Genomic DNA, 15,687 nt, shown 5'->3' with positions numbered 1-15,687 from the left:
CACATACAATGGAAATTGTTTTTTTTCTTTGAGATGGAGTCTGGCTCTGTCGCCGAGGCTGGAGTGCAGGGGCACAATCTCAGCTTACTGCAACCTCCGCCTCCTGGGTTCAAGAGATTCTCCTACCTCAGCCTCCCAAGTATCTAGGATTACAGGCGCCAGCCACCACGCCTGGCTAATTTTTCTATTTTTAGTAGAGACAGGGTTTTGCCATGTTGGCCAGGCTGGTCTTGAACTCCTGACTTCAGGTGATTCATCCACCTCGGCCTCCTAAAGTGCTGGGATTACAGGCATGAGCCACCGTGCCCAGCCCACAGTGGAAATTCTTGAATGCTATTCAGTGTGAGAGAAAGAGGCGGTGTGGTGGGGTGGGTGGTAGATGGATGTGGCTGGCTTCTTGGGACATGCACACCACTCTTGGGTGCAGAGGAAGCTTGTCCTACATGTGGGTAGCATTGTCCTGTCAAGGTGTTGGCCCCAACGCTGAGACCCCGGGGCATTCAGGGACAGACCCAAATGTCAGGGAGACGGAGGACAGAGCAGACAGGAGACTGAAGCAGAAGGCAGAGGGTCCTGGCTTGGGGAAGCCCTTACCCAGGGGTCCACAAACTTTTCCTGAAAAGGGCCAGAAAGGAAATGCTTCAGGCACTACTGGCCAGGAGGTCACTGTCGCCACCACTCAGCTCCACCCTGCAGCTTGAAAGCTGCCCTAGACAATATGTAAATGAACGAGCAGGGCCGTGTTCCAATACAACTTTATTTATCATCATGGAAATTTACGTTTTATATAATTTTTACATGTTATGAAATAATATTCTTTTGTGCTTCTTTATGAACCATTTAAATATAATGCCATTCTGGCCAGGCACAGTGGCTCACGCCTGGAATCCCAGCACTTTGGGAGGCCAAGGCAGGTGAATCACAAGGTTAGGAGTTTGAGACCAGCCTGGCCAATATGTTGAAACCCCGTCTCTACTAAAAATACAAAAATTAGCCAGACGTGATGGCAGGTGCCTGTAGTCCCAGCTGCTCGGGAGGCTGAGGCAGAAGAATTGCTTGAACCCGGGAATTGGAGGCTGCAGTGAGCCAAGATCACGCCACTGCACTCCAGCCTGGGTGACAGTGAGACTCCATCTCAAAAAAAAAAAAAAAAAAAGTAATGCCATGTAATGGCATTACTTTTGAGTGTCATCTTTGTCACGCTCTGTCAGCAGGTGGAGGGGCCAGATGAGGCTAAGAGGCGGCTCAGGGCATCTCCAAGCATTGACTTGTGGACGTTCCCCAGCCCTGGAGCTCCATCCAGGCTGGGAAGAGGGAGGACCTGGAGATTTTCATGAGTGTCCCAGTAGTGAGAATGGACTCTTGCCGGGCAGGCAGACACAGCAAGGCTCTCCTGGGTGCTGGGGGAAACTGAAGCTGTCAGCTTCAGATCCAAAAGCTCTTTGGAGAGGCTTCCCAAGGTGGGATGCATGTGGACCAGGCTCCAGGTATCGTCAGAACTACTGGAAGATTGTTTTCAAGATAATCTGGAGCAGGAAGAGAAGACACAAAAGGCCCAGAATCAGAGCAGCTCTTTGCAGGAATTTGATTAAGGAAATGAGACAGAGCTGGATGCAGTGGCTGATGCCTGCAACCTCAACACTTTGGGAGGCTGAGGCGGGAAGATCACTTGAAGTCAGGAGTTGAAGACAGTCTGGTTAGAGGTATAATATGCTGAGATGAAGGAAGAAGAAGACGAAGAAGAAGAAGAAGACAAAGAAGACGAAGGAAGAAAAAGAAGGAGGAAGGAGGAGGAGGAAGAAGGAGGAAGAAGGAAGAAGGAAGATGACGACGACCAGCCTGGGGAACATAGAGACCCCATCTCTACAAAAACATTGAATAATTAGCAGCGCACAGTGGCATGCCTTTGTAGTCCCAGCTACTCGAGAGGCTGGGGCAGGATAACCACTTGAGCCCAGGAGGCAGCAGAGAGCTAAGATTTTGCCACTGTACTCCAGCCTGGGTTCAAGAGAGTAGACTCTTCTCTAAAGGAAGGAGAGATCAGATTGTTGCTGTGTCTGTGTAGAAAGAGGTGGGCATAGGAGACTCCATTTTGTTCTGACTAGGAGAAGTTCTTCTGCCTTGGGATGCTGTTGATCTATGGCCTTTCTCCCAGCCCCGTGCTCTCTGAAACATGTGCTGTGTCAACTCAGGGTTAAATGGATTAAGGGCGGTGCAAGATGTGCTTTGTTAAACAGATGCTTGAAGGCAGCATGCTCTTTAAGAGTCATCGCCACTCCCTAATCTCAAGTACCCAGGGGCACAAACACTGCAGAAGGCCGCAGGGTCCTCTGCCTAGGAAAATCAGAGACCTTTGTTCATGTGTTTATCTGCTGACCTTCTCTCTACTATTATCCTATGACCCTGCCATATCCCCCTCTCTGAGAAACACCCAAGAATCATCAATAAATACTAGAAAAAAAGAAAGTTCAAATCCTTAAATATTAACAGTGACATTCTAGATTACCATTTTCTAGGTGATGTAGTTTGCATTTATTAGTACTGCCTTTCAATTTTTCCTTTTGTGGTGTAAGGTTATAAAAATGCCTTCCAGTTGATTTCCTGGGTAATAGCAGAATCTGTTTTCTCAGTAGCCTAAGAATTCTTGATATACCACTCTTAGAGGTACTGAATACTTAGGCACTTGTCTGAGTTTTTTTATGACATCCCTTGCTTGGGGTAGCTGACATTACAGAAAAGAATATTGCTACTGTAGTAAGATTTGGAACAAATACTTATGTGCTTGTAAACCTTTGCCTTAATCCTTAGATAAACGTCATTCTGACTCAGTCCTTTTGGTACAACTGCTTATGATTCTAGAGTCTCCTTCCCACCAAAGTCAACCCATGGAGTTTTCAGCTTTTTATGTATATTTTTACCCAGTAAGCTTCATAGTTGACGTCATTACATTGGCCTCCCCCAGGGAATTCCTGAGCCTTAGAGCTGACCATCCTACCTCTTCCTTCTTGTCTTACGTTGTCTGTTGCTGGGTCCCTCTCACTCCATATTTGAGCCTTCATGAGGCCTCAGTTTGGAGGAACCAGAGGAAAGCATTGTCATATATGTTTGGTTGAGAATCAGGATCCTCTTGAAGATAAAGACTTTACATTTATTATTCATAATACAAAACTGTATTTTTGAGATGTGGACATGTTTCACTCAAATTAAATAAAAATGATTTTATCAGTAAAAAAAAAAAAAAAAAAAAAAGAAAGAAACAAGATGGTCTTTCTTAGGTTCTTTCTTTCCTAGGTCTTTTTTTTTTTTTTGAGTCGGAGTCTTACTCTGTCGCTCAGGCTGGAGTGCAGTGTTGCAATCTCGGCTCACTGCAATCTCTGCCTCCTGGGTTCAAGCAATTCTCATGCCTCAGCCTCCTGAGTAGCTGGGATTACAGGCACGTACCATCACATCTGGCTAATTTTTTTGTATTTTTAGTAGAGACAGAGTTTCTCCATGTTGGCCAGGCTGGTCTCGAAGTCCTGGTTTGCGCATCTAAGGGGCTGTGACAGGACCTCTGCTGTCTACCATGAAAGGGCTGCCAGGGATGAGGCCCCACCTGGGTGAGCACGTTGTCCTTCTGGGTCAGATTCTCAACGATTTCAAAGTGGTCCACATCATGGAGCTCTTCAAACGAGGCTTTCCACTCTCCTTGACACAGGGTCTGGGCAGGGGAGACATGGGAAGAGGGGCCTGAGCAGTGGGAGGGCAGGCAGGGCAGGACATAGGGCCATGCCTGGCACAGGTCAGGGTTCACTCAGTACGTGTTAAATAAATGATGGACGGTCTTGTCCACTTGGGTAAAAGAAAGAGGAAAATAATGAGCTCACATGACCCTCGAACTCTGGCCACAAACCTGCGCTGGGAGTACCTGGTAAAACTCCCAGGACTGTCGGTGGAATTCGGGGGAGTCGAATTGGCCCACAACCACCAGCACACGGCAGGTGGGGTCCGCCGGCTGCGCCTGGGCCACCTTCAGCTGGGGGCTGTTCCTCTGAGCGTCCTCCCTGGGGTGGGGAGTGGACAGGGGTCAGGACAGAGAGGAGCCAGGCTCCTGGTGAACCAGGGGAGGTGGTGGGTAAGAAACTCACAGGGTCAGCTGGAGAGCAACGTTCTGTGAAGTATACACGATGGGCTCCAGGTCAAAGACCCCACTCACCAGGAAAAAGCCTGTGAAGGTACAGAATTGTCACAGGGCCAGGCTCCAGGCGGAGCAAGGCAGGGCCAGCCCACCCCCACCGCCAGAGGGGCAGGACCAGGGGAGGGGGCACAGAGGAAGCAGAGAAGGCCTTGCTCAGAGGGCTGGAAGCCCTGCGGTCAAGCCATTCACGGCCGGGAGGATTTCCAGCAGTTGGCCCAAACCCCAAGGCTCATGGGGAGATGAAGGTTGCCCAGCCAGGCTGTAGCCCCCATGGAGACCTTTGAGGTTGGGCGTGACCCCATGCTTGGTCCAGTTGGCCAGGAGCATCATGGCGGCCAGGTGGGCCCCGGCTGAGTGTCCACACAGGTAAATTCCCCTGGGAGGGGTCAGAGCAGAGAGATGGATTTGCACGCAGTTTCCCCACAACATCAGGCCCCCTTCGAAGAGTCCCAACTTGCTTTCTGCTCCACAGGCCAGTGGGGCAGCTTGGCTGTGTCCGAGGGACTGATTGCACTGTCCTCCCACCCAGTGAGGTCCAACAGGAAGAAAATCTACCGGCAACACCCACTTGTTGCTTGGATACCGCTTCTGGACAAACGCAACGCTGCGGGTCACCTGGTCTACCATCTGGTCCAGGGTGCCTGCACAGAGAGCATGAGCTGGGTCAGGGATGCGCTTCCTCCTAAAGCCCACTGGCCCTCGGACCTGCAGCAACCACCCCTATTACCTTTGGGGGCGATGTCGTAAGCCACTATTACCACGGCCACTCCCTGTGCCGTCAGCGGGTCGACCATGAAGGCAGACTCATCCTTACTGCAGAGAGAGACACAGATGTGACAGCTGGAGGCAGCTTGGCCGCTACGCTGCTTCCTGTGTCCTAGACACACCACTTGCCAGATGTCCTGTCCACGCACAGCATCACCCCTTTCTGGCCCCATGTGAGAGAGTGAAGCGAACAGGCTCTCTCCCTGCCACATCACATGCTAGCTACGGGAACTTGAGGGAACTTCATGTAACTTTTTTTTTTCTAAGTGTTAGGGCCTTGCTCCATTGCCCAGGCTGGAGTGCAATGGTGTGATCATGGTTCACTGCAGCCTCGACCTCCTGGGCTCAAGCGATCCTCCTGCCTCAGCCTCCCAAGCAGGAGTACAGGTGTGCACCACTATGCCCAGCAAATTTATTTTTTCTTTTGTAGAGATGGGGGTCTTGCTATGTTGACCAGGCTGGTTTCTAACTCAATCCTCCTGCCTCGGCCTCCCAATGTGTGGGATTATAGGTGTGAGCCACTGTGCCTGGCAATTTATGTAACTTCTAAGCCTGGTTTCCTCCTCTGTAAAATAGAGGCAATTATGTTCCCTCTCTTAGAGAACTGTTTTTGAGAATTAAAGACTAGCAGCGCAGAGAGTTTTGTGTGCAATAAATGTAAGCTTTTTTTTTTTTTTTTCCCAGGGTGGAGTGCAGTGGCACGATCTTAGCTCACTGCAACCTCCACCTCCTGGGTTCAAGCGATTCTCCTGCATTAGCCTCCCGAGTAGCTGGGATTACAGGGACACACCACCACGTCCAGCTAATTTTTGTATTTTTAGTAGAGACAGGGTTTCACCATGTTGGCCAGGCTGGTCTCGAACTCCTGACCTCAAGTGATCCGTCCGCCTTGCCCTTCCAAAGTGTTGGGATTACAGGAGTGGAGCCACCGTGCCTGGCCATTAAATGTAAGCTATTAACATGAACATGCTTGAAAGCAACTCTGTAGGAAGACCCTAGGGAACAGCAGTGTCTGCCAAGATCCCAAATTCCCAAATACCCACTGCTTAGCTTACAGTGACCAACGGTCCCATTTTACCTGGGACTCTCATTTTTTTTTTTCCTAAAGTACTGAAAACTCCATGTCCTGGGAAACCCCTCCTAAGTCCCAAGCAAACTGGGACAGTGGTTGGTCACTCTGGCTTTTCCCTTGATTCAAGAGGAGGCTGAACATGCTTCTCACTGGGTGTAGTGGGTTGAACTGTGTCCCTCAAAAAGATATGTCCAAATCCTAACCCCAGAACCTGTGACTATGACCTTATAAAAAAAAAAAAAAAAAAAAAAAGGAGGCTGGTGTGGTGGCTCACGCCTGTAATCCCAGAACTTTGAGAGGTCAAGGCGGGAGGATCACTTGAGCTCAGGATTTCAAGACCAGCCTGGCCAACATGGTGAAACCCCGTCTCTACTAAAAATAAAAAAATTAACTGGGTGTGGTGGCACGCACCTGTCATCCCAGCTACTTGGGAGGCTGAGGCAGAAGAATTGCTCGACCCCGGGAGGCCGAAGTTGCAGTGAGCTGAGGTCGCACCACTGTGTTCCAGTCTGGGTTAGAGTGAGACTCTGTCTCAAAAAAAAAAAAAAAAAAAGAGATTTGAGACCCAGGAACACCAGGATCACATGTGAATGGAGGCAGAGGCTGGAGCTAAGCAGACACAAGCTAAGGGCTGCCTGAGGCCACCAGAAGCTGGTGGAGGCAGGAAGGATCCTCCCTAGGAACCCTGCCCACATCTGACTTGAGACTTCTGCTCTTCAGCGCTGTGAGACACAGCCCTGCAGGGAGCGCCCAGCTTGTGGCAGTTTGGTTGTGGCAGCCCTGGAGGAGGAGTCCCCCGGGGAAAGTGGAATCTCTCTTGCAGTCCACCATCCACATCCCCCGACTCACCTTCCGCTCTGCCAGTATCCTCCGTGAAAGAACAGGAAGAAAGGCAAGGCTGCAAAACCAAGCACAGGGCGTGTGAGGGAGGCCCGCCCTGCTGAGCTCTGCCACTGGACCCCCAAGCCCCGGGACCCCCAGCCCCTTCACCGACAACCTTCAGCTGACTCGTCAGGGAAGTAAATGTCCACTTTCTCCCCTTCGCCGTCTCCATAGGGGACATGCAGCAGGCTCTTCCTGGCGGCCCGGGCCCTTCTGGTGGCTGTCTCAGAAATGGACAAGTCGCTGTCAGCACAAGCTCAGGTGGCAGCAATTTATCTTTTTTTTTTTTTTTTTTGAGACGAAGTCTCACTCTGTTGCCCAAGCTGGAGTGCAGTGGCACAATCTCGGCTCACTGCAATCTTCACCTCCCCGGTTCAAGCGATTCTCCTGCCTCAGCCTCCCAAGTAGCTGGGACTACAGGCGCACGCCACTATGCCCAGCTAATTTTTTTGTATTTTTTTTTTTTTTTTTAGTAGAGACAGGGTTGTTGGCCAGGCTGGTCTTGAACTCCTGACCTTGTGATCCGCCCACCTTGGCCTCCCAAAGTGCTGGGATTGCAGGCGTGAGCCACTGCGCCCAACCAGGTGGCGGCAATTTCTATTTCAGCACAGGTAGAAACCTTCCAGCTGAAAGCTCCGTTAAGTTGGCGTGTTGAGCTTCAGCTCTCAGCACCTCCCATTGAAAGAGGACTGCCAGGCCGGGAGTGGTGGTTCACGCCTGTAATCCCAGCACTTTGGGAGGCCGAGGCAGGCAGATCACGAGGTCAGGAGATCGAGACCATCCTGGCTAACACAGTGAAACCACGTCTCTACTAAAAATACAAAAAATTAGCCGGGCGTGGTGGCGGGCGCCTATAGTCCCAGCTACTTGGGAGGCTGAGGCAGGAGAATGGCGTGAATCCGGGAGGTGGAGCTTGCAGTGAGCCGAGATCGCGCCACTGCACTCCAGCCTGGGGGCAGAGCGAGACACCGTCTCAAAAAAAAAAAAAAAAAAAGAGACTGCCAGTCCTGACGTCTGTCAACAAGTGAACTGTGGTTCTGCGAGGACCCTTTTCAGCACAACTTTACTACATACTTATTATATGGGCCATACTTTTTTGTTTTAAAGGACAGGGTCTCACTATATTGCCCAGGCTGGAGTACAGTGGCTATTCATAGGTGCAATCACCGCATACTACAGCCTCAAACTCCCGGCGCCAAGCAATCCTCCAGCCTCAGCCTCCTGGGTAGCTGGGATTACAGGCACATGCCACCACACCTGGCTAATTTTTGTATTTTTAGTAGAGATGGAGTTTCACTGTATTGGCGAGGTTGGTCTCGAGCTCAACCTCAGATGATCCATCCACCTCGGCCTCCCAAAGTGCGTGAGCCACTGCGCCTGGCCTCTTGCTTTATTTTTTATCCTAGCATTCATCGTTTTGTTTTTTTTTTTTTTGCGACGGAGTCTTGCTCTGTCACCCAGGCTGGAGTGCAGCGGTGCCATGTTGGCTCACTGCAACTTCTGCCTCCTGGGTTCCAGCAATTCTCGTGCCTTAGCCTATATTTTCTAAAAATTTTTTAAAAAGTTATCTGGACGTGGTGGCGGACACCTGTAATTCCGGCTACTCAGGAGGCTGAAGTGGGAGGATTACTTGAACCTGGGAGGCAGAGGCTGCAGTGAGCTGAGATTGCACCACTGCACTCCAGCCTGGGTGACAGAGCGAGATTCTGTCTGGGAAGAAAGGAAAGAAAGAAAGAGAACATCCAGACCAGTGGAATGATCAGTCAGTAAACCCTGCCTCCCCTCCCACCGCAGCAACGCACTCCTAGTATTCACAGCTAGAACACTGCGCTCTTGGGAGAAGGAACCTGGTCTAGTCATCTTTGCAGGAACTCCCTGCTTTGCTGAAAATAAATATTGCATTTGTTTACCAGGGCAGCTGTAACAAAGTACTGCAAATAGAGTGTCTCACAGCAGTAGAATGCGCTTCTCTCACAGTTCTAGAGGCCAGAAGTCTGAAATTAAGGTGTGGACACTGCCACACTGCCAATGCCTCTTTTGCCTCCTGCAGCTCCTGGTGGCTCCAGGCATTCCAAGGCCTGTGGCTACGTCACTCCAGTCACCTCTGCCTCTTCCTGTCTCTGCCTCCGTCTTCACGTGGTCCCTTCCCTGTGTGTCCCTCCCTCTTCTGTCTCTTAGCAGGATACCAGTCAATGGGATTTAGGGCCCACCCTAACCCAGAATGACTTGACTTTAGCTAATAACACCTACAAAGATGGTCTTTCCAAATAAGGAAATACCAGCCGGGAACCTGTAATCCCAGCACTTTGGGAGGCTGAGGGGGGCAGATCACTTGAGGTCAGGAGTTGAGACCATCCTGGCCAACATGGTAAAACTCTGTGTCTACTAAAAATACAAAAATTATCTGGGCATGGTGGCGCGTGCCTGTAATCCCAGCTACTCAGGAGGCTGAGGCTCGAACCCAGAGGCAGAGGTTGCAGTGAGCTGAGATCACACCACTGCACTCCAGCCTGGGTGACAGAGCAAGACTCTGTCTCAAACAAAACAAAACAAAACAAAATGCACCAAATAAGGAAATACCTTCATAGGTTCCCAGGGTTAGGATTTGGACATGTCTTTTTTTTTTTTTTTTTATGTCGTGGTGGGGGTCACCTTTATTTGGCACTGCAGATGCTAAGTGTTTTACATAACACAGTTTTCAGAATTCTAGCTAGTCAGCAGAGACCTAAGGCCTCTGGGGGCCAGTCTGCAGGCCATGCCCCACCTCTCCCATCCCATCACCCCAAGGATCCGGACACCCCCTTCTCATAGCTGTGCTCAGGCACCATCAGGGGATCCTTGGGCTCCTGGGTTGATCTCCCCAAAAGAGGTGGAATCCAGTTCCCTGTAGAACCTGCATCTCAGAAAGGGCTCCACGTATTAACCTGCAACTTGGGATTCCTGTCCCTGGAGGCCCCCTGGTCCCCAACCTTGGTGGCCACAGTGGGCCTAGAGAAAAAAAAAACCTGGCCGGGCGCGGTGGCTCACACCTGTAATCCCAGCACTTTGGGAGGCCGAGGTGGGTGGATCACAAGGTCAGGCATTCGAGACCACCCTGGTCAATATGGTGAAACCCCATCTCTACCAAAAATACAAAAGTTAGCCGGGCGTGGTGGCGCACACCTGTACTCCCAGCTACTCAGGAGGCTGAGGAACGAGAATCGCTTGAACCAGGAAGCAGAGGTTGCAGTGAGCTGAGATTGCACCACTGCACTCCAGCCTGGGCAACAGAGCAAGACTCTGTCTCAAAAAAAAAAAAGAAAAGAAAAAAGAAAAAAGAAAAAGAAAAGAAAAAAACCCAACCGTGTTTTCCTCGGGTGGTGATTCATTCTACAACTCCAGAAGGGTAAACACGGCAGAGGAAGAAGAAGTATGGGGCTGAGAGCTTGTACGAATTGCGTCTATGCCAGAATGCAGAACCGTAAACCAGGCTGTCTCCACTTCAGCTGGATGGATTAAAGCTGAGAGAAATCAAAGGGAAGTTGCCCATGTGCCAATCCAGGCAGGAAGCTGCCTTTGCAGAATGCCAGTGAGGTTGCAAAACCTGTTTTGCCAGCACCCACGTTACCAACCACTTGCCCCTGAAGGGCTCCCTATGTACTGACGAGAAGCTATCTATGTACAGATGAGGAAGCATCTCCAAGAAATACTAAGTGAAACTGGCAGGGTGGAACTGTGTGTACTACGGGGCCATTTGGATGAAAGGGAGGGGGAGTCTATATCCATATGAAGAACAGTGGCCACCTTGGTGGGACCCAGGGGAACTGGGTGGATGAAAGGGAAGAGGAGCGAGCATTTCGCTGAAGAGCCTTGTCTGGTTTTTGTTTTTGTTTTGTTTTTTTGAGACAGTCTCGCTCTGTCACCCAAGCTGGAGTCCACTGGCGCAATCTTGGCTCACTGCAACCTCCGCCTCTGGGGTTCAAGTGATTCTCCTGCCTCTGCCTTCCAAGCAGCTGGGATTACAGGTGTGCACCACCATACCTGTCCAATTCTTTTTTTTTTTTTTTTGAGACAGAGCTTTGCTCTTGTCATCCAGGCTGGGGTGCAACGGTGCAATCTCCGCTCACTGCAACCTCTGTTTCCTGGGTTCAAGTGATCTGCAACCTCTGCTTCCTGGGTTCAAGTGATTCTCCTGCCACAGCCTCCCAAGTAACTGGGATTACAGGCACCCGCCACCATGCATGGCTAATTTTTTTTTTTTTTTTTTGCATTTGTAGTAGAGATGGGGTTTCACCATGTTGGCCAGTTTGGTCTCGAACTCCCGCCTTGGCCTCCCAAAGTGCTGGGATTATAGGTGCGAGCCAGTGCATCTGGCCCAGGCTAATGTTTGTATTTTTAGTAGAGACGGGTTTTCATGGTGTTGGCCAGGCTGGTCTCGAACTCCTGAATTCACTTTTTATTTCTGAGACATGGTTTCACTCTGTCACACAGGCTGGAGTGTAGTGGTGCAATCTCAGCTTACTGCAGCCTTAACCTCCTAGGTTCAAACAAGCTTCCCACCTCAGCCACCAGAGTAGCTAAGACTACAGGCATGTGCCACCACGCCTGGCTAATTTTTGTATTTTTTGTAGAGACAGGGTTTCGCCATGTTGCCCAGGCTGTTCTCGAACTCCAGGGCTCGAGTGATCCTCCCACCTTAGCCTCCCAAGTAGACGGGACCACAGGCAAGCACCACCGCACCCAGCTAATTTTTAATTTTTTTGTAGAAACCAGGTCTTGCATGTTGCCCAGCTGGTTTCGAACTCCTGGGCTCAAGCTGTCCTCCTGCTTTGGTTTCCCAAAGTCTGGGATTACAGGCATGCGCCACCAGACCTGGCCCCCTCTCTTTCTCAAACCACATCTGATCATCAGGAAATCCTTGGACGCCCCCTCCACTGCTTGTCCTGGGTCTAGAGTCTCCTTCCCACCTGCACTGAGACCACTCTGGTTGGATCCCCTTTGACCTGTTCCCTGGAAGGCAGCAGCCACCCCTCTAGGCTCTTCCAGCTTCTACTCGGACTCCCTACAGCCACAAGCGTGAGCTGGTTGTAACACGCTCACATCCATCCTGGGTTCCTGTCGGAGTCAGCCTGGGTGGCTATAACAAAATACCACAGACTGGGGAAACTTAATGGAGATTTTATTTTCTCACAGTTCTGCAATCTGGAAGTCCCAGATCAAGGTGCCAACAGGGTTGGTGTCTGATAAGCCCCAGGGCTGCAGACCTGCCACCAATCCTTTGCTGAAAGCCATCTGGGCTGTCTCCCAGGCCATGCTACCACAAACGCCCCTGCTGTGAATAGCCTTGTACATCCATTACCACACCACTTACAAGCTTCTATAGGACGCACTCTCAGGGGTAGAATTCTGGGTCAAAAGGCAGACGCATTTGTCACTGTGAGGCCACTGCCGGCTGCCATCCATGGGGGTTTGCCAACAACCCTGCCCCAGCACAGTGTGAAGACAATGCGCCTCACAGGCTCATCGGAGTGGCTTCATCAGAAGGTCGTGATTTAATTAACACAGGAGTTCTTAAGCCTATAAATGGACTAGATTAATATTGTGCTACGATTAAGAAAAACATCATGAAATTTATGTTCTAAGTGGAATGGCCATTAAAACCAAGCAGCTGTAGGTGTTCATTATCATGTATAAGCCTCCCTCAGATATTAAAAAACTCTACTAACCTCAAGAAAGAGAAATTGCCTCTCTCTAGGAGAGGACAGCTGGGGTGCAGAGACAGAGAATGAGGCGACTCATGCTTCCCACAGAGGGCCCTCCAGTCCCTGAACCCCAGGGCAAGAACACAGGAGGGCTTCAGCAAGACACCCCAGAAGAAACCTTATGGCAAACTTCCTTTCTCATTAAAGCAAAAGCTTCATTGCTATTATTTACAACTCAGGCTGTGTGGAAACGGTGCTATGAACACGCATGTCAAAGTGCTTGTTTGAGTACCTGTTTTCAATTGTTTTGGGTTAGAAATAATTTCTGGGCTTTTTTTTTTGTTTTTTTTTTCAGATGGAGTTTCATTCTTTGTTGCCCAGGCTGGAGTGCAATGGCGCGGTCTCGACTTACTGCAACCTCCCCCACCCGGGGTTCAAGCTATTCTCCTACTTCAGTCGCCTGGGATTACAGGCATGTGCCACTATGCCTGGCTCATTTTTGTATTTTCAGTAGAGAAAGTGTTTTGTCATGTTGGCCAGGCTGGTCTCAAACTCCTGACCTCAAGTGATCTGCCCACCCTGGCCTCCCAAAGTGCTGGGATTACAGGCATGAGCCTCTGTGCCCGGCTGGGTAGAAATAATTTCTTTTCTTTTTTTTTCTGAGCCAAGGTCTCGCTTTGTCACCCAGCCTAGAGTGCAGTGGTGCAATCTTGGCTCACTGCAACCTCTGCCTCCTGAGTTCAAGCAATTCTCTTGCCTCAGCCTCTCAAGTAGCTGGGATTATAGGTGCACGCCACCATGCCTGGCTACTTTTTGTGTTTTTAGTAGAGACGGGGTTTCACCATGTTGGCCAGGATGGCCGTGGACTCTTGACCTCAAGTGATCCTCCCGCCTTGGCCTCCCAAAGTGCTGGGATTACAGGGATGAGCCATCGAGCCCAGCCTGGGTTAGAAATAATTTCTAATGCTACCATCCTGGTTAACACGGTGAAACCCCATCTCTATTAAAAATACAAAAAATTAGCCAGGCGTGGTGGTGGGCACCTGTAGTCCCAGCTACTCGGGAGGCTGGAGCTTGCAGTGAGCCGAGATCATGCCACTGCACTCCAGCCTGGGCAACAGAGCAAGACTCCGTCTCAAAAAAAAAAAAAAAAGAAATACTTTCTAATGCTGTGCATGATATTAAAACCAGGACTGCAAGGCCGGGCGCAGTGGCTCTTGCCTGTAATCCCAGCACTTTGGGAGGCTGAGGCGGGCAGATCACCTGAGGTCGGGAGTTCCAGACCAGCCTGACCAACATGGAGAAACCCCATCTCTACTAAAAATACAAAATTAGCTGGACGTGGTGGTGCATGCCTGTAATCCCAGCTACTTGGGAGGCCGAGGCAGGAGAACTGCTTGAACCCAGGAGGCAGAGACTGAGGTGAGCTGAGATCACGCCACTGCACTCCAGCCTGGGTAACAAGAGTGAAACTCCACCAAAAAAAAAAAAAAACAGGACTGCAGGGCTGCACGCAGCAGCTCGTGCCTGTAGTCCCAGCACTTTGGGAGGTCGAGGCGGGCGGATCACCTGAGGCCAGGAGTTTGAGACCAGCCTGGCCAACATGGCGAAACCCTGTCTCTACTAAAAATACAAAAATTAGCCGGGCATGGTGGTGCACATCTGCAATCCCAGCTATTCGGGAAGCCGAGGCACAAGAACTGCTTGAACCCGGGAGGTGGAGGTTGCAGTGAGATGAGATAGCACCACTGCCCTCCAGCCTGGGCAACAGAGTGAGACTCTGCCTGTCTCAAAATTAAAAAAAAAAAGAAAGAAACTGTCTCCTTTAAACACTCCCCATTCCTCCCTCCCCTTACCCCTAGCAACCACCATTCCATTTCTTGTCTTTATTAATTTGACTTCTCTAGGGACCTCATTTAAATGAAATCATACAGAATTTGAACTTTTGTATCTGGATAAAAAATATATACAGCATTTTGCTGACTGTAAAATGCATTTTTTTGGGCCGGGTGCTGTGGCTCAATCCCAGCACTTTGGAAGGCTGAGGCAGGCGGATCACCCGAGGTCGGGAGTTCGAGACCAGCCTGACCAACATGGAGAAACCTTGTCTCTACTAAAAATAAAAAATTAGCCAGGCATGGTGGCACATGCCTGTAATCCCAGCTACTCAGGAGGCTGAGGCAGGAGAATCCCTTGAACCCGGGAGGCAGAGGTTGCGGTGAGCCGAGATCATACCACCGTACTCCAGCCTGGGCAAAAAGAGAAAACTCCGTCTTAAAAAAAAAAAAAAAAAAAGTATTTTAACTGAAGGTCACAGTAAAACTAATTTAAAAGCTAGTGGTAAAGGAAATGTTTCTTAAAGCCCCTCTCTGCCAGCCTCCTGCGCCCTGGCCATACTCACTTTGTTCTCCCTGAGCCCAGACGAGGGCGGCCAGGCCTTGATGGGGATGAGGCTGTCTACTCATTAAAAGCGAACATCCCTCATTGCAAGTTAACAGGCTGGCATTGTAAGGACGAATACAAATCAAAAATGAGAAAATTCGTAATTCTCCCTGGTGCAAAGAAGGAAAAGTGTGGCTCACGCCTATAATCCCAGCACTTTGGGAGGCGAGCAGATCACTTGAGGCCAGGAGTCCCAGACCAACCTGGCGAACATGGTGAAACCCCGCCTCTACTAAAGATACAAAATTAGCTGGTGTGGTGGCGCGTGCCTGTAATTCCAGCTACTCGGGAGGCTGAAACACAAGAATGTGAGACACAAGAATGGCTTGAACCCAGGAAGCAGAGGTTGCAATGAGCCAAAATCACGCCACTGCACTCCAGCCTGGGTGACAGAGCGAGGCCTTGTCTCAAAGAAAAAAAAAAAACCCAATATATAAAGAAATATGCAGCCTTGAACTCCGAGGCAGCAGTCATCCTCCCACTTCAGCCTCTCAAGTAGGTGGAACTACAGGTGCACACTACCGCACCCTGCTAATTTTTAAATTTTTTTTTTTTTCGAGATGGAGTCTCGCTCTGTCACCCAGGCTGGAGTGCAGTGGCGCCATCTCAGCTCACTGCAAGCTCCGTCTCCTGGGTTCAAGCCATTCTCCTGCCTCAGCCTCCAGAGT

General features: G+C 50.2%; 1 protein-coding gene across 14 annotated transcripts in view; it reads right to left on the bottom strand.

Moving 5' to 3' along the window:
* Nucleotides 1-737: 737 nt before the first annotated feature.
* The window catches only part of AFMID (arylformamidase), a 21,711-nt gene continuing 6,761 nt past the window's right edge, over nucleotides 738-15,687 (bottom strand). The window contains exons 3-11 of one of the 14 annotated variants that reach the window (XM_054456675.2): nucleotides 7,009-7,116; nucleotides 6,864-6,912; nucleotides 4,905-4,990; nucleotides 4,746-4,818; nucleotides 4,456-4,553; nucleotides 4,128-4,206; nucleotides 3,893-4,043; nucleotides 3,596-3,700; nucleotides 738-1,526 (exon numbers count right to left, since the gene is read on the bottom strand). In XM_054456675.2, the coding sequence (XP_054312650.1) occupies nucleotides 1,500-1,526; nucleotides 3,596-3,700; nucleotides 3,893-4,043; nucleotides 4,128-4,206; nucleotides 4,456-4,553; nucleotides 4,746-4,818; nucleotides 4,905-4,990; nucleotides 6,864-6,912; nucleotides 7,009-7,116 (776 nt within the window). In that variant the 3' untranslated portion in view covers nucleotides 738-1,499. Of the gene's footprint in view, nucleotides 1,527-3,257; nucleotides 3,701-3,892; nucleotides 4,044-4,127; nucleotides 4,207-4,455; nucleotides 4,554-4,745; nucleotides 4,819-4,904; nucleotides 4,991-6,863; nucleotides 6,913-7,008; nucleotides 7,117-15,687 lie in introns of those variants that run through there. The other 13 variants (XM_054456677.2, XM_054456676.2, XM_054456678.2 and 10 more) reach the window with 13 other exon arrangements.

Source organism: Pongo pygmaeus, chromosome 19 (assembly GCF_028885625.2).
Source record: "Pongo pygmaeus isolate AG05252 chromosome 19, NHGRI_mPonPyg2-v2.0_pri, whole genome shotgun sequence".
NCBI lineage: Eukaryota > Metazoa > Chordata > Mammalia > Primates > Hominidae > Pongo > Pongo pygmaeus.
Note: the sequence above shows the minus strand (reverse complement) of the source record. Positions and strands in the feature narration are given on the sequence as shown.